At 43.7% G+C, this 22,697-nt stretch overlaps 1 protein-coding gene across 3 annotated transcripts in view; it reads left to right on the forward strand.

Moving 5' to 3' along the window:
- Positions 1 to 19,819: 19,819 nt before the first annotated feature.
- efcab2 (EF-hand calcium binding domain 2) overlaps positions 19,820 to 22,697 on the forward strand; it is a 135,215-nt gene continuing 132,337 nt past the window's right edge. For all 3 annotated transcript variants that reach the window (XM_072267013.1, XM_072267014.1, XM_072267012.1), the window contains exon 1: positions 19,820 to 19,852. In XM_072267013.1, coding sequence (XP_072123114.1) covers positions 19,828 to 19,852 — 25 coding nt within the window. In that variant the 5' untranslated portion in view covers positions 19,820 to 19,827. The remainder of the gene's footprint in view (positions 19,853 to 22,697) is intronic.

The raw sequence follows: 22,697 nt of genomic DNA on the forward strand, positions 1-22,697 counted from the left end.
TAAATCTCCTATGTCTTATGGTCTTATTCAAATCGCCCGGTAGCACTCACATCTACAGTGATGAAATGCTTTGAGAGGTTGGTCATGACTAGACTGAACTCCTGTCTCAGCAAGGTTCTGAACCCATTGCCACAATAGGTCAATGGCAGATGCAATCTCAATGGCTCTTCACATGGCTTTGACCACCTGGACAACACAAACACCTATGTTAGGATGCTGTTCATTGACTATAGCTCAGCATTTAATACCATCATTCTCACAATTCTGATTGAGAAGTTGCAGAGCCTGGGCCTCTGTACCTCCCTCTGCAATTGGATCCTCGACTTCCCAACCAGAAGACCACAATCTGTTCGGATTAATGATAACATCTCCTCCTTGCTGACAATCAACATTGGTGTACCTCAGGGGTGTGTGCTTAGCCCACTGCTCTACTCTGTATGTGTGGCTAGGCAGAGCTCAAATACCATCTATAAATTTGCTGACGATACAACCATTGTTGGTAGAATCTCAGGTGGTGACGAGAGGGTGTACGGGAGTGAGATATGCCAATTAGTGGAGAGGTGTCACAGCAAGAACCTAGCATTCAAAGTCAGTAAGACGAGAGGGCTGATTGTGGACTTCCAGAAGGGTAAGACCAAGAAACACATACCAATCCTCATAGAAGGATCAGAAGTGGAGAGAGTGAGCAGTTTCAAGTTCCTGGGTGTCAAGATCTCTGAGGATCTAACCTGGTCCCAACATATCGATGCAGTTATAAAGAAGGCAAGACAGCAGCTATACTTCATTGGAAGTTTGAAGAGATTTGGTATATCAACAAATACACTCAAAAACTTCTATAGATGTACTGTGGAGAGAATTGTGACGGGCTACATCACTGTCTGACATGGGGGGAGGTGGGTGGCTACTGCACAAGACCGAAAGAAGCTGCAGAAGGTAGTGAAGTTAGTTGGCTCCATCTTGGGTACAAGCCCACAAAGTACCAAGAACATCTTCAAGGAGCGGTGTCTCAGAAAGGCAGCGTCCATTATTAAGGACCTCCAGCACACAGTGCATGCCCTTTTCTCACTGTTACCATCAGGTAGGAGGTACAGAAGCCTGAAGGCACACATTCAGTAATTCAGGAACAGCTTCTTCCCCTCTGCAGGAAATATAGACTAGACCATTTCCAGTGATGTAGATAAGCAGCACCTATTGGAGGGGAAACAATTGTCATTTACCAGATTGAAATCCTACATCACAGCCAATGCAAACTAGAGAAACAACACCTCATGTGCCTCATAGGCAGTCCACAACCCAAAGGTATGAACATCAAGTTTTCTATTTAAGGGTAATCATCCCTTCTGATTGTTTATTCTTCATCCCCTGATACACCTTGGCTTATCCCATTCTTGTCTCCCTTCCCAGCCACCTCCAAATACCCCATCACCTAGCTATATTCCCTTTTCCCACTTGGTTCCATCCACACAACATGCACTCAGTTCACCCATAGGGTCCTCTCTCCAGCTCCCTCTATGAGGATTGGTATATGTTCCATTGTCTTACCCTTCTGGAAGTCCACAATCAGCTCTTTCGTCTTACTGACTTTGAGTGTTGCTGTGACACCACTCTACTAGTTGGCATATCTCACTCCTGTATGCCCTCTCATCACCTCCTGAGATTCTACCAACAATGGTTGTATCATCAGCAAATTTATAGATGGTATTTGAGCTATGCCTAGCCACACAGTCATGTGCATATAGAGAGTAGAGCAGTGGGCTAAGCATACACTCCTGAGGTGCACCAGTGTTGATCGTCAGCGAAAAGGTTATGTTATCACCAAACTGCACAGATTGTGGTCTTCCGGTTAGGAAGTTGATAATCCAATTGCAGAGAGAGGTACAGAGGCCCAGGTTCTGTAACTTCTCAATCAGGATTGTGGGAATGATGGTATTAAATGCTGAGCTGTAGTCAATGAACAGCATCCTGACATCAGTGTTTGTGTTGTCTAGGTGGTCTAAAGCATGTGGAGTGCCATTAAAATTGCGTCTGCCGTTGAACTATTGTGGCGATAAGCAAATTGCAATGGGTCCAGGTCCTTGCTGAGGCAAGAGTTCAGTCGAGTCATGACCAACCTCTCAAAGCATTTCATCACTGTAGATGTGACTGCTACCGGGTGATAGTCATTAAGGTAGCTCACATTATTCTTCTTAGGCACTGGCATAATTGTTACCTTTTTGAAGCAAGTGGGAACTTCCGCCCATAGCAGTAAGAGGTTGAAAATGTCCTTGAATATTCCCGCTAGTTGGTTGGTGCAGGTTTTCAGAGCCTTACCAGGTTCTCCACCTGGATCTTCCACCTTGCGAGGGTTCACTCTCTTTAAAGACAGCCTAACATTGGCCTCGGAGACAGAGATTACAGTATCATCAGGTGCAGCAGGGATCTTCACAGCTGTAGTTGTGTTCTTCCTTTCAAAACGGGCATAGAAGGCGTTGAGTTCATCTGGTAGTGAAGCATCGCTGCCATTCATGGTATTGGCTTTTGCTGTGTAGGCAGTATTGTCTTGCAAACACTGCCAGAGTTGCCGTGCATCTAATGTCACCTCCAACCTCACTCGAAATTGTCTCTTCCCTTGAAATAGCCCTCCACAAATCATACCTGGTTTTCTGGTACAGGCCTGAGTTGCCTGATTTGAATGCCACAGATCCAGCCTTCAGCAGATGACGGTTCATCCACGGCTTCTGGTTTGGGAATGTACAGTAAATCCTTGCAGGCACACACTCATCCTCACAGGTTTTAATTAAGTCGGTAACTACTGCAGCATACTCATCCAGGTTCGAAGATGAATCCCTGAATACAGTCTAGTCCATCGATTCAAAGCAGTCCTGTGGCGTTCCTGTGCTTCCCTTGTCCATACCTTCTTGGTCCTCACTACTGGTGCTGCAGTCTTCAGTCTCTGCCTATACTCAGGGAGTAGAAGTACAGCCAGGTGATCAGACTTCACTAAGTGTGGGCATGGAATAGCACAGCAGTCATTCTTGATGATGGTGTAGCAATGGTCCAGTGTGTGATCTGTTACAAGTGATCTGTTAAAGGTAATTTCTTTGTGATTTTTTTTCAGACCGGCCTGTTTAAAATCTCCCAAAACAATGGTGAAGGTGTTAGGATGCGCTGTTTCAGACATGTTGATCCCATTGCTCACATCATCTAAAGCCTGATTGATATTGGCCTGAGGTGGAATGTACAGTATACCACAAAATGACCCTGGAGAACCCCTGTGGTAGGTTTAAAGGACGGCATTAAACTGTTAGAAATTCCAGGTCTGGTGAGCAGAATTGGGACAGCACCTGATACATGTATTTGTGCACCCAGAAGAGTTGATCATGAGGCATACTCCACCACCTCTGCTTTTGAGAGACTCAATAGATCTATTCTGATGGTGCATAGTAAACCCGTCGATCTGAATTGTTGCATCTGGTACGGAAGGGGTTAACCAGGATTCCGTGAAACAAAGGACATACGCGGTCCTAGTGTCCCTCTGATTCAGCAACCTAGCTCTGAGATCATCGATTTTATTCACCAGAGACTGCATGTTTGCCAGCAAGATAGTTGGTTTTGGGAGTTTAAAACCCCATTTCCTTAAACACACTTGTAACCCCGCTCTGCAGCCATGCTTCCTCCATGGTATCTTACGTGGGCGCTTCTGACCACAATCGGTGTTGTTTCCATCAGTTTTAAGCAGTGATAGTTTATTCAAACGCATTAAGACAGCTTTGTTGACTGTACTGACCTTGGAAGCAGTTGTGCTTTTCAGCTGTATTAGGCTGAAACAGGAATACTTAATCGTATCCATTGAGAGTACTGCTGCCACTTGAGTCGCGCCTAGGCACCCCAGATGCATTGGCCATGATCTTTCAAGAACCATTTGATTCTGGCATGGTCCTGGAGAACTGGAAGATTGCAAATGTCACCAGTCTTTAAGAAGGGAGGAAGGCAAAAGAAAGGAAATTATAGGCCAGTTAGCTTACCCTCAGTGGTTGGGAAGATGTTGGAGTCTATTATTAAGGACGAGGTTTCGGGGTACTTGGAGACTAATGTTAAAATAAGTCAAAGTCATCATGGTTTCTGTCATGGGAAATCTTGCCTGACAAATCTGTTCGAGTTCTTCAAGGAAGTAACAAGCAAGGTGGACAAAGGAGAGGCAGTGGATGTCATTTACTTGGATTTTCAGAAGGCATTTGAAAAGGTGCCACACATGAGGTTGCTTAACAAGATAAAATCCTATGGCGTTACAGGAAAGATACTGGCATGGATAGAGGATTGGCTGACAGACAGGAGGCAGCAAGAGCCTTTTTTGGTTGGCTGCCAGTGACTAGTCATGACCTCAGAGGTCAGTATTGGGACTGCTACTTTTCATATTGTTTTGTCACTGATTTGGATATTGGAATTGATGGCTTTGTGGCAAAGTTTGCAGATGATATGAAGATAGGTGGAGGGGTAGATAGTGCTGAGGAAGCAATGCGAAAAAGTAGCAGATGGAATACAGTGTTGGGAAATGTATGATAAAGCATTTTGGTAAAAGGAATAGTAGTGTGGACTATTATCTGAATGGGGAGAAGGTTCAAATATCAGAGATGCAGAGAGACTTAGGAGTCCTCATGAAAGACTCCCAGAAGGTTAATTTACATGTTGAGTCTGTGATAAAGAAGGCAAATGCAATGTTGGCATTTATTATAAGGGGAATAGAATATAAAAGCAAAGAGATAATGCTGAGTCTTTATAAGATACTAGTCAGGCGGCACTTGGAGTATTGTCAACAGTTTTGGGCCCCATATCTCAGAAAGGATGTGTTGTCATTGGAGGGAGTCCAGTGGAGTTTGACAAAGATGATTCCGGGAATGAAGGGGTTAACATATGAGGAGCGTTTGGCAGCTTTGGGCCTGTACTCACTGGAATTAGAAGAAAGTGGGGGAACTCACTGAAACTTACTGAATGTTGAAGTGACTAGATCGGGTGGATGTGGAGAGGATGTTTCCTATAGTGGAGGGTATCCAGAACTAGAGAGCATAGCCTGAAAATTGAGGGGGGACCCCTTAGAATAAAGATAAGGAGGAATTCCTTTAGCCAGAGTGTAGTGAATCTGTGGAATGCTCTGCCACAGACTGTGTTAGAGGCCAAGTCTGTGGGTATATTTAAGGCAGATTGATAGTTTCCTGATCAGTCAGGGCATCAAAGGATATGATAAGAAGGCAGGTGTATGGGGATGAATGGGATTAACCATGATGGAATGGTGGAGAAGATTCCTGTCTTATGGTCTTCTGGTCGTACGGCACTGCTTTGTGCTGAGCTATTTTATGCCCACGGATAAAGAAATATTCCATTAATATTTGTAGAAAAGGCCGTAGTACCACAAGGCATAGGAAGAGAATTAGGCTATTTGGCCCATCGAGCCTCCTCCACCAATCCATCAGTGCTGATTTATTTTCCCTCTCAACCCCATTATCCTCCCTTCTCCCCGTAACCTTTGACACCCTGACTAATCAAGAACCTATTGACCTATGCTTTAAATATACCCAATGACTTGGCCTCCACAGCCATCTGTGCTAATGAATGCCACAGATTCACTACACTTTGGCGAAAAAAAGTCTTCCTCCTCTCTGTTCCAAATGGTGTCCCTCCAGTCTGAGGCTGTGTCCTCTGGTTCTAGACCTTCTTACTACAGGAAACCCATATCCACACTTTTCAATATTCGTTAGATTGCATTGAAATCCCCCCTCATTCTTCTACACTCCAGCGAATACAGGAACAGAGTCATCAAACACTCCTTATACATTAACCCTCTCATTCCAGGAATCTTTCTCACGAACCTCCTCTGGACCCTCTCCATTGTTGGAACATCCTTTTGCACATGTTGTCTAACCAATGCCTTATAAAGCCTCTGCATTACACCCCTGCTCTAATATTCTACTCCTTTCGAAATTAATGCCAACACTACTTTTGCCTTCCTTACCACCGATTCAACCTGCAAGTTAACCTTTAGAGACTCCTGCACGAGGACTCCCAAGTCCCTTTGCACCACTGATTTTTAAAATTTTATCTCTATTTAGAGAATAATCTAGATCTTTATTCCTTCTAGCAAAGTGCATGACCTATATTCTGTCTGCCACTTCTTTGCTCATTCTCCCAATCTGTTGTAAGTCCTCCTGCAGAATCCCTGCTTCCTGAACACTAGTTGCCACTCCACCTGTCTTCATATCATCCGCAAACTTGACCACAAAGCCATCAATTCAGTCACCCAAATCATTCACATACGAAGTGAAAAGAAGCAGTCCCAACACCGACTCCAATGGAATACTGGCAGCCAATCAGAAAAGGCCCCATTCTTTGCCTCCTGCCAGTCTAACAATCTTCTATCCAAGCTATTATCTTTCCTGTAGTACAATGGGCTCTTGTTAAGGAGCCTCAAGTGCAGCATCTTGTCAAAGACCTTCTGAAAATCCAAGTAAACAACTTGGAAACCATGCTGACTTTGGCCTATTTTATCATGTAACTCCAAGTACCCCAAAATCTCCTCCTTAATAATGGAATCCAACATTTTCCCAACGACTGAAATCAGGCTAACTGACCTATAATTTCCTTGTTTTCTATTTCCCTCCATTCTTAAAGTGTGAAATGACATTTGCAATTTTCTAGTTCTCCGGAACCAATCCAGAATTTAGTGACTCTTTATATCTTAGAGTGTAGGAAAATGAGGGGAGATAGAAACATAGAAACATAGAAAATAGGTGCAGGAGTAGGCCATTCAGCCCTTCGAGCCTGCACCGCCATTCAGTATTATCATGGTTGATCATCCAACTCAGAACCTTGTACCTGCCTTCTCTCCATACCCCCTGATCCCTTTAGCCACAAGGGCCATATCTAACTCCCTCTTAAATATAGCCAATGAACGGACCTCAACTGTTTCCTGTGGCAGAGAATTCCACAGATTCACCACCCTCTGTGTGAAGAAATTTTTCCTAATCTCGGTCCTAAAAGGCTTCCCCTTTATCCTCAGACTGTGACCCCTCGTTCTGGACTTCCCCAACATCGGGAACAATCTTCCTGCATCGAGCCTGTCCAATCCCTTTAGAATTTTATACATCTCAATAAGATCCCCCCTCAATCTTCTAAATTCCAGAGAGTATAAGCCTAGTCGATCCAGTCTTTCATCATATGAAAGTCCTGCCATCCCAGGAATCAATCTGGTGAACCTTCTTTGTACTCACTCTATGGCAAGAATGTCTTTCCTCAGATTAGGGGACCAAAACTGCACACAATACTCCAGGTGTGGTCTCACAAAGGCCTTGTACAACTGCAGTAGTACCTCCCTGCTCCTGTACTCGAATCCTCTTGCTATGAATGCCAGCATACCATTCACCTTTTTCACCTCCTGCTGTACCTGCATGCCCACTTTCAATGACTGGTGTACAAAGACACCCAGGTCTCATTGCACCTCCCTTTTTCCTAATCGGCCACCATTCAGATAATAATCTGTTTTCCTGTTTTTGCCACCAAAGTAGATAACCTCACATTTATCCACATTAAATTGCATCTGCCATGAATTTGCCCACTCACCTAACCTATCCAAGTCACCCTGCATCCTCTTAGCATCTTCCTCACAGCTAACACTGCCGCCCAGCTTCGTGTCATTCGCAAACTTGGAGATGCTGCATTTAATTCCCTCATCTAAGTCATTAATATATATTGTAAACAACTGGGGTCCCAGCACTGAGCCTTGCAGTACCCCACTAGTCACTGCCTGCCATTCTGAAAAGGTTCCGTTTATTCCCACTCTTTGCTTCCTGTCTGCCAACCAATTCTCTATCCACGTCAATACCATACCCCCAACACCATGTGCTTTAAGTTTGTACACTAATCTCCTGTGTGGGACCATGTCAAAAGCCTTTTGAAAATCCAAATATACCACATCCACTGGTTCTCCCCTATCCACTCTACTAGTTACATCCTCAAAAATTCTATGAGATTCATCGGACATGATTTTCCTTTCACAAATCCATGCTGACTTTGTCCGATGATTTCACCGCTTTCCAAATGTGCTGTTATCACATCTTTGATAACTGACTCTAGCATTTTCCCCACCACCGATGTCAGGCTTACCAGCCTATAATTCCCCGATTTCTCTCTCCTTCCTTTTTTAAAAAGTGGGGTTACATTAGCCACCCTCTAATCCTCAGGAACTAGTCCAGAATCTAAAGAGTTTTGAAAAATTATCACTAATGCATCCACTATTTCTTGGGCTACTTCTTTAAGCACTCTGGGATGCAGACCATCTGGCCCTGGGGATTTATCTGCCTTTAATCCCTTCAATTTACCTAACACCACTTCCCTACTAACATGTATTTCCCTCAGTTCCTCCATCTCACTAGTCCCTCGGTCCCCTACTATTTCCAGAAGATTATTTACAACGTTTGTACGTCCTCCTTAGTGAAGACAGAACCAAAGTAGTTATTGAATTGGTCTGCCAAATCCTTGTTCCCCATGATCAATTCACCTGTTTCTGACTGTGAGGGACCTACATTTGTCTTAACCAATCTTTTTCTTTTCACATATCTATAAAAGCTTTTACAGTCAGTTTCTATGTTCCCTGCCCAGCTTCCTCTCAATCTTTTTTCCCTTTCTTAATTAAGCCCTTTGTCCTCCTCTGCTGGACTCTGAATTTCTCCCAGTCCTCAGGAGTGCCGCTTTTTCTGGCTAATTTGTATGTTTCTTCTTTGGAATTGATACTATCCCTAATTTCCCTTATCAGCCATGGGTGCACTACCTTCCCTGGTTTATTCTTTTGCCAAACTGGGATGAATAATTGTTGAAGTTCATCCATGCAATCTTTAAATGCTTTCCATTGCATATCCATCATAACCCTTTAAGTATCATTTGCCAGTCTATCTTAGCTAATTCACATCTCATACCTTCAAAGTTACCCTTAAGTTCAGAACCTTTGTCACTGAATTAACTATATCACTCTCCACCATATTATGGTCACTCTTACCCAAGGGGCCTCGCACGACAAGATTGCTAACTGACCCTTCCTCATTGCTCAATACCCAGTCTAGAATAGCCTGCTCCCTAGTTGGTTTCTTGACATGTTGGTTCAGAAAACCATCCCGCATACATTCCAAGAAATCCTCTTCCTCAGCACCCTTACAAATTTAGTTCACCCAATCTATATGTAGATTGAAGTCACCCATTATAACTGCTGTTCCTTTATTGCACGTATTTCTAATTTCCTGTTTAATGCCATTCCCAACCTCACTACTACTGTTAGGTGGCCTGTACACAACTCCCACCAGCGTTTTCTGCCCCTTAGTGTTGTGCAGCTCTACCCATATCGATTCCACATCCTCCCGGCTAATGTCCTTCCTTTCTATTGCGTTAATCTCCTCTCTAACCAGCAACGCCACCCCAACTCCTTTTCTTTCATGTCTACCCCTCCTGAATATTGAATATCCCTGAATGTTGAGCTCCCATCCTTGGTCACCCTGGAGCCATGTCTCTGTGATTCCAACTATATCATATTCATTAATAACTACCTGCACATTCAATTCATCCACCTTGTTACGAATGCTCCTTGCATTGACACACAAAGCCTTCAGGCTTGAGTTTACAACACTCTTAGCCCTTATACAATTATGTCGAAAAGTGGCTCTTTTTCATTTTTGCCCTGGATTTGGCGGCCTGCCACTTTTACTTTTCACCTTACTACTTTTTGCTTCTACCCTCATTTTACACCCCTTTGTCTATCTGCACTTATTCCCAACCCCCTGCCACATTAGTTTAAATCCTCCTGAACAACAGTAGCAATTGCTCCCTCTAGGACATTGGTTCCAGTCCAGCCCAGGTGCAGACCGTCCTGTTTGTACCGGTCCCACCTCCTCCAGAACTGGTTCCAATGCCCCAGAAATTTGAATCCCTCCCCCTTGCACCATTTTTCAAGCCACGTATTCATCTGAAATATCCTCCTATTTCTACTCTGACTAGCACGTGGCACTGGTAGTAATCCAGAGATTATTACCTTTGTGGTCCTACTTTTTAGTTTATCTCCTAACTCCCTAAATTCACCTTGTAGGACCTCATCCTGTTTTTTACCTAAATTGTTGGTACCTATGTGCACCACGACCACTGGCTCTTCATCCTCCCACTCCAGAATGTCCTGCAGCCAGTCAGAGTCATCCTTGATCCTTGCACCAAGGAGGCAACATACCCTCATGGAGTCTCGTTTGCGGCCGCAGAAACGCCTATCTATTCCCCTTACAATCGAATCCCCTATCACTATAGCTCCCCCACTCCTTTTCCTTCCCTCCTGTGCCGCAGAGCCACCCATGGTGCTGTGAATTCGGCTGCTGCTGCCTTCCCCTGATGAGACATCTCCCCCAACAGTATCCAAAACAGTATATCTGTTTAGGAGGGAGATGACCTCAGGGGACTCCTGCACTACCTGCCTACTGCTACGCTGTTTAGTGGCTACCCATTCCCTTTCTGCCTGTGTAGTTTTTAACTGCAGTGTGGCCAACTCACTGAATGTGCTATTCACGACTTTCTCAGCATCGCGGATGCTCCAGTATGAATCCAATCGCAGCTCCAGCTGCTCAATGTGGTCTGCCAGAAGCTGCAGCTGGACACATTTCCTGCACACATAGATTTGATAGAGATGTACAAAATTCTGAAGGGTATTGATAGGGTAAGTGCAAGCAGGCTTTTTCCACTGAGGTTGGGTGAAATTAAAGCTATAATTTAAGGATGAAAGGTGAAATGTTTAAGGGGAACGGGAGGAGACAGTTTGTCACTCAGAGGGCGGTGAGAGTGTATAACGAGCTGCCAGCAAAAATGGTGAATGTGGGTTTGATTTCAATATTTAAGAGAAATTTGGATAGGTACATGGACAGTAGAGATATGGATGGCTACTGTCTGGGTGCAGGTCCATGGGACTAGGTAGATGACTAGTTTGGTACAGACAAGATGGGCCAAAGGGCCTGTTTCTGTACTGTAGTGCTCTATGACTCTAACCTCCTTAACTGTAATTCCACTTGCTCTGACATTTATGTAGTCCATCTCTGACACTTCATTTCCCTTTCAGGATCTTTCTCTCTCCACCTGAGGAGACAGACTGCCCACTAATGTTTTTTACAAGCTTACGCCCTTAGCGGAACATCTTCATTCCCTTCCTCCTGTATGGATGGCAATATCTTTAACCAGGTTTGTTCCTTTGTCACATTTGAATCAGCAGTACATTGCAATACATAATGATAAAAATTATAAATTATGTATATAAGAAATATATTTTAAAAGTACAGTAGTGCAAAAAGAGAGGGGGAAGAATAATATTGAGGTAATGTTCATGGGTTCATTGTCCATTCAGAAATCTGATAGCAGTGGGGAAGAAACTGTTCCTGAAACATTGATTGTGTGACTTCAGGCTCCTGTACCTCCTCCTTGATGGAAGCAATAAGAAGAGGGCAATTCCTGGGTGATGGGGGTCCTTAATGATGGATGCTGCCTTCTTGAAGCATCGCCTTTCGAAGATGTCCAGAATGCTGATGAGGGTAGTGCCCATGGGGGATGGAGCTTGCAGAGTGCATAACCTCATCATTGTTTCAAAGATGAAGCCTGCGATTTGGCGCCTGTGTTCCTTATTCCTAAGACATGGGTTTCCCTCTGTTATAGGGGATGGAGATCTCAATTGTATTCCTTCTATTTTCTGCAAATCTGCCCTGAGATTGAAGATTAGATTAGATTATGAGGACGTGCAGTCCTCTCTTATTGTCATTTAGTAATGCATGCATTAAGAAATGATACAATTTGTTCCTCCAGAATGATATCACAGAAACACAAGACAAACCAAGACTAAAAAAACTGACAAAAACCACATAATTATAACATATAGTTACAACAGTGCAAGCAACACTGTAATTTGGTAGAAGAACAGACCATGGGCACGGTAAAAGGTCTCAAAGTCTCTCGAAAGTCCCATCATCTCACGCAGACAGTTGAAGGAAGAAAAATCTTCCTGCCATGAGCTTCCAGTGCCGCAAACTTGCCGATGCAGCATCCTGGAAGCACCCGACCACGGTCCGACTCCGAGTCCGCCCGAAAACTCCGAGCCTCCGACCAGCTCTCCGACACCGAGCACCGAGCACCATCTCTGCTGAGCGCTTCAACCCCGGCCCCAGCAACAGGCAATAGGCAAAGTCGAGGATTTGGGGCCTTCCCCTCTGGAGATTTTCGATCACACAGTAGCAGCGGCATTTCAGAAGCAGGCATTTCAGAAGTTTCTCCAGATGTTCCTGCAAGCTTCTCACGGCTGTCTCCATCAAATCAGGATTGGGCACGGCATCCTACTTCACATTTACGATATCAATTCGGAGCCGCCGCGTGCGCTGTGTCGCGCTGCCATCTTCATAGAGAACCTCTTTGGAACTCACTTTCCATCCACCAGCCCACACCATCAATATTTCTTTGTAATTTCTGCCTGCTCCTCCATAATCCTACCACCAATCACAGAACCTGCCAATCTCAGAATTAGAACAGGTTTATTATCACAGACATATGTTGTGAAATTTGTTGTTTTGTGACAGCATTACGGTGCAAGGACTAAAAATTACTGTAAGTTATAAGGAATAAATAAATCAATAGTATATAGAAGAAAAAGTGAGATGGTGTTCATGGGTTCATGGACCATTCAGAAATCTGCTGGAGTAGGAGAAGAACTGTTCCTAAAACATTGAGTGTGAATCTTCATGCTCCTGTACTTCCTCTCCCTCATACTTTCCTGCACTATCCCTCAATGGAAGTCCTCTAGTATTGGCCATTGCTGCTGTGGGAAAAAGGAGCAATGCCTCTCATAATCTTACACACCTCTATGAAGTTGCTGCACACCCTCTTTTGCTCCAAAGAGAAAAGCCCCCGCTCGCTCAACTTTTCGTCATAAGGCACATTCTCTAATCCAAGCAACAACCTGGTAAATCTCTGCACCCTCTCTAAAGCTTCCACTTCCTTCCTATAACCAAACACAATACCACAAGTGTGGTCTAACCATAGTTTTATGGAGCTGCAACATTACTTCATGGCAGTCTTGAACTCAATCCTCAGACTTCACAAGGGCCAACACACCATAAGTCTTCTTAGCCTCCCTACTTATTTGTGGGATTTACGGACTTGGACCCCAAGATCCCTGTCTTCATTCACATTGCCAAGAATCCTGCTATTAACCATAGATTCCACATTCAAGTTCAATCTTCCAAAGTGTATCACTTCACACATCTCTGGATTGAACTCCGTCTGCTAGTTTTCAGCCCACCTCTGCATTCTGCCAATGCCCCTCTCCTACTGCAAAAGGTATAGAATGGAGTAGAATTTGTATATTCTGGCTGGTTCAGTACGCATTCAGTATTCTCTAGGTCAAACTATACAAAATCACCCAGTCTTCACAGCATTAGCAATGTTACACAAGGGAGCTTAACTGTCCAATGAATGGCTGTTCATCATTTCACCCTATTACTGGCATTCCCTCTCTTCTAACCCACCTTCTTCGCTACTTCAACTAACTTGCTCGTTGATGAAGGGTTTTCAACCTGAAATTTTAACTGGTTTCCCTCTCCACAGATGCTGCTTTACTGACTAGTTTGTCCAGCATTTCTGTTTTTGTTTCAGAATCCAGCATCAGCATTTGGAGTTCAGATGAAGGGTCACAACCTGAAATATCACCTGCCCTGTCATGGTCCGGTCCGTAAAGTCCGCATTCCGGTTCACGGTCCAGTCCATCGCTCCTTATTCCAGGTTTTCTGGTTTTCCCTTGTTCCGTTGGGTGCTCTAATTGAGGCACCTGATTCAGATTTTTGGCTGGCTACATAAATTGTTCCTTGGTTCAGCTTCATTTGCTGGACTGTTCCCTTCCCCTTCCTTTGGAAGCCTTGCCTGTATCACTGTCAAGTTCTACCGCTGAAGCAAGACTGGAGCCTAGCTGTGCTTAGATAAGGAACTGTCTATCGTTGCTTGGAACTGCCTCTGTGTCCACGCCTTCACTAGGTAGGTCCGGCCGTTTGCCGCTACCTTGTGTTGGGAGCTGCCTCTGTGTCCACGCCTTTGCTAGGTAGGTCCGGCCATTTGCCACAACCTTGTGTTGGGAGCTGTCTCTCTGCGCTCCTGCCCTGCCGGGACTGAGGCTCTGTGTTCCTGCCCCACCGGGACCGAGGCAAGGCTTTGGGGTCTTGTCCTGTCCTTGTGCCTCGCCCAGCCCAGGAGTACCTCGTCCTGCCCAGGAAAGCCTCAAAGAATCCAAGCCTTGTCTTGTCCAGTCCAGTACCACATCATGTCTTTGCCTAGTTCTGGAGTCCGAGCCCGAGTCAAGACCCAGTTTCTGGGTCCTTGCCCAGTCTCTGGCTCGGAGTCCATACCCAAGCCTCAAAGAACCCAAGCCATGCCCAGTCCTGTAGTCATGTCATGTCCTCACCTAGATCTGGGGTCCAAGCCAGAGTCAAGACCCAGGGTCCGGGTTCCTGTCCAGTCTCTGGCTCGGAGTCCTAGCCCAGGCTCTTAGTTCCTTGTCCTGGTTCCGCTTTCCTAGTCAAGTCCTAGCCCAGGCCCTGTATCCGAGTCTTGTCCAGGGCCTGTGTCAAGGTCTAGCATCATTTCTTCCCCACTTCCCTTGCTTTCTTGACAAACTTAGTCCTGTTCCTTGTACTTCAGTGTCTTTGTCTTGCATTTGGGTCCGACTTCCAACGCCCACCATATGACATGCCCATTTCATTCCACAGACGCTGCCTGACCTGTTGAGTTCTTCCGCAATTTTGTTTTGCTATTTCCAGTCTTATTTGTTTTCCAAATTTCCACCCAATTTTGTCTCATCAGTTTCTACTGAAGGGATTTGCCATTGCTTTCTTCTGGGCAGTGTCTTTACGAGATTGGTGACCCCAGCCATTATCAATACTCTTCAGATATTGTCCATCTGGCATCAGTGGTACCACAACCAGGATTTGTAATATGTACCAGCAGCTCATTCCACCATACCACATATCACATGACCCTGATCAGTGGCTGGGGGGGGGGGTGCTGTTAAGCAGGTGTTACATCTTGCCCAAGGGTGACTTGCAGTCTAGCAGAGGGAAGAGGCATCTTACAACTCCTTTGGCAGAGACATAGATCCATTCCACCACCCTAATGTCTTGTGTGGGACCTTATTGAAGATCTTTCAAAAGCTAAATACATTGTATCCACTGCTGCCTCATTATCTATACAACAAGATAATTCCTGAAAGTACTCCAGCAGATAAGTCAAACATGATTTTTTCATGAATCTATAATAATTCTGTTCAAACCTACTTTGTATTATTCCTTTCAAGGGTGTTCTATTATTACATTCTTCATTATGGTTGCATTTTCCCTACCTACTAACATTAGGCTATTGGATTGGTAGTAGCTCCTTTGCTCTCTCCATCTTTTAGTAATTTGTAAGGTCATATTTTTAACTCTCTAATTCACACAAACAATTCCAAAGTGTATAGAATTTTGCAAAGTGATAACCAGACTATTTAGTATCTCTATAAGCCTTCAAAACTCTTGGGTGTGGACTTGGAGATATATTCCTGCTCTTTGCTCACTTTGACTAAACTTAGAAAACCCTACCCAATAACACTGTGGGAATATGTTCATCGGGATGATGGTCAGCAGCCAAGAAAGTGGCTCCTGACTGCTCTCTGTAGAGCCATAAGTAATGGGTAAGAACTGGAGAAGTTGCTAGAATGCAAACACGAGGAAATCTGCAGATGCTAGAACTTCAAGCAACACACATAAAAGTTGCTGGTGAACGCAGCAGGCCAGGCAGCATCTCTAGGAAGAGGTACAGTCGACTTTTTGGGCCAAGACCCTTTGTCAGGACTAACTGAAAGAAGAGCTAGTAAGAGATTTGAAAGGGAGAGGGGGAGATCCAAAATGATAGAAGAAGACAGGAGGGGGAGGGATGGAGCCAAGAGCTGGACAGTTGATTGGCAAAAGGGATATGATAGGAGACACTTTCCAAGAAAGGAATATGGCTGTGATAGCGAGTCTGAGTCAAAATGTGGTCAAAAAGTTGAAGAGCTGAAGAGATTACAGATGGGGAGCAGTGAGAGATGGTTTCACTGAACTCCCGTCGAAGAGAAGATTTAAACTTCAGTGTAGGCATCACCGGAAGAGGCTTTGCAGTAGTGAATTTTAAAACGCAAACACGCGGAAATCTGCAGATGCTGGAATTTCAAGCAACACACATAGAAGTTGCTGGTGAATGCAGCAGGCCAGGCAGCATCTCTTGGAAGAGGTACAGTCGACGTTTCGGGCTAGAATGTCCATTTCTGTTTTTAAAACAAAACAGAATCAGTTTTATTATCTGTATGTCTTCAATGAAAAGGCAGGCATAGCTAGGACCCATGCAGGTACACAAAGCTACCCCCTGAGTTTGGAGAAAGTGGGATGGCTGAAGGAGAAATTGTTGAGGGTGAGGATCAGTATCATACTGATCAGTATCACTATCATACTGTTTGTAGTAACCTGATGTGTGCAAATAGGCTGCTGAGTTTTCATCTTTACAGCAGAACCTAATTCACTGAGACATCCTGAAGCAACAAATGGTACCACATAAATGAAATAAGAAGTTTGTTTTATTAACGGTTACCATGTCGATCTTGGATTGTAGTAAGAACACCATCTTGTTCACTGATGTAAATGGATCAGCAGTGATGGTGCGTTTCTTCAAAGAAGGTTTGAGCACTTTCTTGAATCTTGTTCTCTGGGGAGGTGAAAGCTTAAAGGCATTTCACCCTTATCAACATGTTTACCCTCAGGTTCTCACTAGTGATCCAGGCAAGACTCTTTAAATAATCCTATACCAGAGTGCAACCCTTTGGTTCACAGGCTTTCTTAGTGCTGTGCAATTGAATGGAAGTGATGCCAACATGAGCATGTTTCAGCAGCTAATATCACTCCAAGGATCAGCACTTCATATCTATAAGTGTGATAATACCACAAAATGTATGCTGAGAAACTTCAGTCCAGATCTCTCAGAACCCCACAGTATTCAATTATGAACAAACTATATGCCTGATCATTGGATGTTTCTGTATACTTTATCTGTAAGTAAGTGCTTTATAATTAAAGAAACTCCACATAACTGCATAAAATTTGGGAGTAGGGACAGGTCTTACACATCCTAGGGATGCAGGGGAGTGCCAGGGAATGGGGAAGGATGAGTGGAAAGGGATGAGTAAACCTGGAAGTCAGAGAGTGATCTTTGCAGAAAGTGGAAAGGGATAGTGAGGGAAAGAAAAAGTGGTGGTGGTATCTCTTTGCAACTGTTGGAATTGTCAAAGGATGATGTGTTGGATGTGGAAGCCAGTGAGGTGAAACGTAAATACCAAGGGAATTTTCTCTTTGCTCTCTCTGGGGATGAAGGGAGCGTGTGGGGTTCGGGGAATGAGAGTATGTGTCCAGGAAATGCTATTAACCGAAGTAGAGGGGAAGGTGTTTCTGGAGAAAGGAGGACACTTCAGATGTCCTGGAATGGAAAGATTCACCTTTAGAACAGAAACAATAGAAAATCTGCAGACGCTAGAAATCCGAGCAACACACAAAAATGCTGGAGGAACTCAGAAGGCCAGGCAGCATCTAATCAACATTTCAGGCCGAAACCCTTCGGCAGGACTCGTCTTTAGAACAGATGTGGTGTAGATGTTGAAACCAGGAGAAAACATCCTAACAAGGATGGGAGGTGGCGTAGTCAAGGTTGCTATAAGAGTCAGTGGGTATATTGTAAGAGTGAGTAAATAGTTTCTCTCCTGAGATGGAGAATGAGATGGATTTCAATGAGATCCCCCTTCATTCTTCTAAACTCCAGTGAGTACATGCCCAGAACCATTAAACGCTCCTAATATGTTAACCCTTTCATTCCAGGAATAATTCTTGTGAATCTCCTCTGGAACCTCCAATGCCAGCACATCTTTTCTTCGATAAGGAGCCCAAAACTGCTCACAATACTCCCATGTGCAGTCTGGTCAATACCTTATAAAGCCTTAGCATTACATCCTTGCTCATATTCTAGTCCTCTCAAAATGAATGCTGATATTGCATTTGCCACTGACTCAATCTGCAAGGTCAGGGAATCCTGCACGAGAACTCCCAAGTCCCTTTGCACCACTAATTTTTGGATTTTCTCCCCATTTAGAAAATAGTCTGCACCTGTATTCCTTCTACCAAACTGCAGAACCACTATATTCCATCTGCCACATCTTTGCCCATTCTCCTAATCAGTCTGAGTCCTTCTGCAGGCACTCTGCTTCCTCAACACTACCTGCTCTTCTACTTATCTCCATATCATCAGCAATCTTGGTCACAAAACCATCAATTCCATCATCCAAATCAATGACATGTAATGTGAAAAAAAGCAGTCCCAATACTGACCCCTGTGGAACACCACTCATTACCGGCAGCCAACCAGAATAGGCCCCCTTTGTTCCCGCTCTTCACCTCCTGCCAGTCAGCCTGACTTCTATTCATGCTAGTATCTCTTCCAGTAATACGATAGTCTCTTATGTTTTTAAGCAGCCTCGTGTGAGGTACCTTGTCAAAGGCCTTCTGAAAATGCATGTAAGCAATATCCACTGACTGTCTATTCTCCCTGTCATCTTCTCAAAGATTTCCAAAAGTTCTGTCCAGGCAAATCTGTTTCCCCTTAAGGAAACCATGCTGACTTTGGCCTATTTTATCATTTGCTTCCAAGTACCTTGAAACCTCCTCCTTGATAATGAACTCCATCTTCGTAACCACTGAGGTCAGACTAACTAGCCTAAAATTTCCATTTTTTTCTGCCTTCCTCTCTTCTTACAGAGTGGAGTGACATTTGCAATTTTCCAGTCTTCCAGAATCATTCCAGAATCTAGTGTTTCTTAAAAGATCATTACTAATGTCTCCACAATTTCTTCATCTACCACTTTCAGAAGGTTGGGGTGTAGTTCATCTGGCCCAGGTGACTTATCTACTTTCAGACTTTTCAGCTTCCAAAGCACCATTTCCATTGTAATAGCAACTACGCTCTGTACCCAACACTCTCGAACTTCTGGGATACTGCTAGTGTCTTCCACAGTGAAGACTGATCCTAAGTACTTATTAAGTTGATCGAGATCTACTTTTGTCTCTCTTTTAGCCCTCATATATCTGAAAAAAGATTTTGTATCTTCTTTTATGTTATTGGCTAGCGTCCCTTCATATTTTGTGTTTTCTCTCCTTTAGCTTTTTTTTTAGTTGCCTGTTAGTTATATTATATGCCCTCTCTTTTGCTTTTATGCTGTCTTCCTCATCCTCTCGTTAGGAATATTCTTCTACATATATGTACTTTGATAATAAATTTACATTGAACTTTTAAAAAAAAATTCTCTCCATAGATGCTGCCTGACTTATTGAGTTCCTCCAGCATTAGTGTGTGTGTGTTATTCTGCATTCTGTTATTACTTTTCCCTTGTATATCTCATCGCACTGCTGTGATGAAATGATCCATACGGAATTTTTTTAACTGTACCTTGATATATGTGACCATTTAACCTCACTGCTCTGAACTCCGCAGAGCCCTCTCTCCCTGCGCTCCTAATCGAACAGGCGTCCACGCCCACTAGTATAATTTGAACTCAAAATCGTTCTGTCAGATACAGAAGGGATCGAACGGGAATATTTGTTGAAATAAAAACACCTATCTTTGCCGCACCGTCTCCATGACAACGAAGCCGGGAGCCGAGGCCTCTGGGACGGGGCTGTGTTGCCCAGTAACCACGCAAACAACATGGTCGACAACAGGGAGTCAGCAGGTAGGCAGCGCTTATGCACAGGAGATAGCAGCGTCTGTGCGCAAACCTGGGCTACAGTTTATTGTCCTTTTTAGTAATTTTGTCTTCTCAAAATTAGATGGCGAAGGGTTTCGTCAAACTCCATGAATAGTGACAACGGAAGTTGTACAGCAAGCTCTGCACTACACGCACACAGTTTCAAAGAGAGCTGAACGGAAAGACCGGGCTCGTTGACGATCATTTAAACGTTCACGCGGCTGCGTTTATTTCAATGGAGCGCGGAGTGACTAAGATCTTGAAGCTAGTATCAAGGAGATTCGTAGGGTGGCTCATGCTGCAACCCAAGCAACAAACAATCTGCTGGAGGAACTAACTCCACAAAAAGCAAGAGGAACACAAGGTTAGGCAGCATCTATGGAGAGAAAACAACGGTCGACATTTCAAGTCAACAGCTTTCATCTGCACTGCGTCGACTCTCTATTTATCTCCAAAGATGTCTGACTTTCTGAGTTCCTCCAGCTTTTTGTATGTTGCTCCACAGCTCAGAACTGTAGTTTCTTATGTCTCCACACAAGGGGAACTTCGCGAGTTGAGCAGCACCTGTAGGGGGAGAGAAACTGCCAATATTTCAGGTTGAGACCTTGCACCAGGACCTCCAATAGTTTGTTCAGTATTGGTTAAATGTCTGCACTCTAGCTGGGCTGATTCTGGAGAGTCTGAGGAGTTAATCTATTCATTAGTATCAGACGTTTTAAACTTACTGTTGCACTGATCAACCTGTTCCTTTGGGACTGCTGCATGTCATTTAGCATGTATGGAGGCACAGGGATAGGTGACGATTTGGGCCCAGACCCTGTATCAGGACATACATCATTCCACACAACAAAATGCAAGAGGTACATGGAAAAATATGGGCTTGTTTCTTCTTGCACTGTAACTGGAAAGGCTAAACTTCTCAAAGAATTAGTAATGCTAAAACCACACTATTGGTTGTTTTGAATTATTATTTGATTCAAATCAAGTTTGCTTGTATGGAACACAGTCATGTGGTACAAGTACATGACTTGAAATCTAAAATAAAAACAGAAAAATGCTGAATTCAGTAACATCTGTTGAGAAGGATACAGACTTAATGATGCAGTTTTTCCACTTAACACCACATCACTGGTTGCCTGCTCTTGGACTGGTTGTTTCTTTTGGTGTGATCCGAGCCGAAGAATGCTATTGAGGGGCTGGTTCCCAACAAATTTGCATGGTTAAGGAGCTCTTCCAAACAAAAAAATGGTGGGCAGCTTTATCTACAAAATGGCCTTGCTGGAGAGATCCTACACCCAGGCACCCCAGGTATTAAAGATATCACTGAAGTTTTTGCCTTTCTAAACCATGATGTTCAATGCCAACCCGAGGAAATCTGCAGGTACTGGAAATTCAAGCAAAACACACAAAATACTGGCAGAACACAGCAGGCCAGGCAACATCTATAGGAAGAGGTACAGGCGATGTTTCAGGCCGAGACCCGAAACGTCGCCTGTACCTCTTCCTATCAATGCTGCCTGGCCTGCTGTGTTCCACCAGCATTTTGTGTGTGATGTTCAATGCCACATGGGATCTATTAAAAACAGTAGAAAGTTAAAATTATTAAGCACATTTAAGAGAGCTGGAACACTAAAAATACTTACACATGCTTAAACACTTAAACTCATTAAGGCTAACTACATCAAACAAAATGCTCTGCTTATCATTCCCTTGACAGCCATTTCTTCCCATTGATTTCAATGGAGCCATTGCACTTGGCATAGAGTCAGCAGACAGATTTCACAGCATGAACCCCAAGAGAAGTCTATGAATGTCTGTGCTGCCCTTATGGACTTCATAAAGAAGTCACTTGTGTAGAACAGGATGGCTGACAGTGCAGGCACCTTCATAAAAGATGCACTGCTGGCTTTAGACCCCACCGGTGTTAGCTTTAGGGATATCCACACAGAAACGTGGGTGAAGCTGACAGAAGGCTTCTTTTCTTTTTAAATCTTTTTATTGAATAAGTATACAAAAAGGTAAGCCATATAGGCACTAATACACTGTTGACAGAAGGCTTGACTTGGGAGGGCGGTTTTCTAGAGGAATGGTTTTCCCACATCTGATGAAAGGTCAACAACCAAAATGAAATGTAACTCTATTTCTTGTCCACAGAAACAATCTGACCTGAAATTTCTAGCATATGTTTTTAACGATAACAGCTTTTTTGATTTTTTTTCTGAATGTTATTTTATCTCTGTAATTACTGTAAATATACATAATTTCTAAATTAGTGTTAGCTAATTGATTGGAAGATCATGGTTCAGTTCCTGCCATGGTCTGTAAGGAGTTTCTATGTTCTCTCTGTGACCATGGAGGCTTCCCCAGGTGCTCCAGTTTTCTCCCCTGTTCCAAAGATGTATTGGTTAGGGTAAGTAAGTGGTCGGCAGCTGTGTTGGCACATCCACAGACTGAGTTGGTCGTTGATGCAAATGACACATTTCTCTGTATATTTTGATGTATATGTGACAAATAAAGCTAATCTTTTATTTAAAAATCATTTAAAAAGCACAATGAATTTTGCTTTTTTATATTTAGTTTCACCAATTTTGTTCCCTCTCTTCTTTCACTTACAGTAGGAAGGCCATTTTCAACATCTTTCTTGAAAGATAATTTCAGCCTGGAGTCCTAAAAATACAAGCCATTTCATTCCCCTTTTCACTTGGTCATACTTATGACATTAGGCTGTGAAATATGTTGGAACATAAATTTTAGTACTTACACTCAGTGCCATTTTATTAGGTGCAGCTGGTGCCTAATAAAGTCCATGGATGTCTGTGGTCTTTTGCTG

The sequence above is a fragment of the Mobula birostris genome, chromosome 8 (assembly GCF_030028105.1).
Source record: "Mobula birostris isolate sMobBir1 chromosome 8, sMobBir1.hap1, whole genome shotgun sequence".
Lineage (NCBI taxonomy): Eukaryota > Metazoa > Chordata > Chondrichthyes > Myliobatiformes > Myliobatidae > Mobula > Mobula birostris.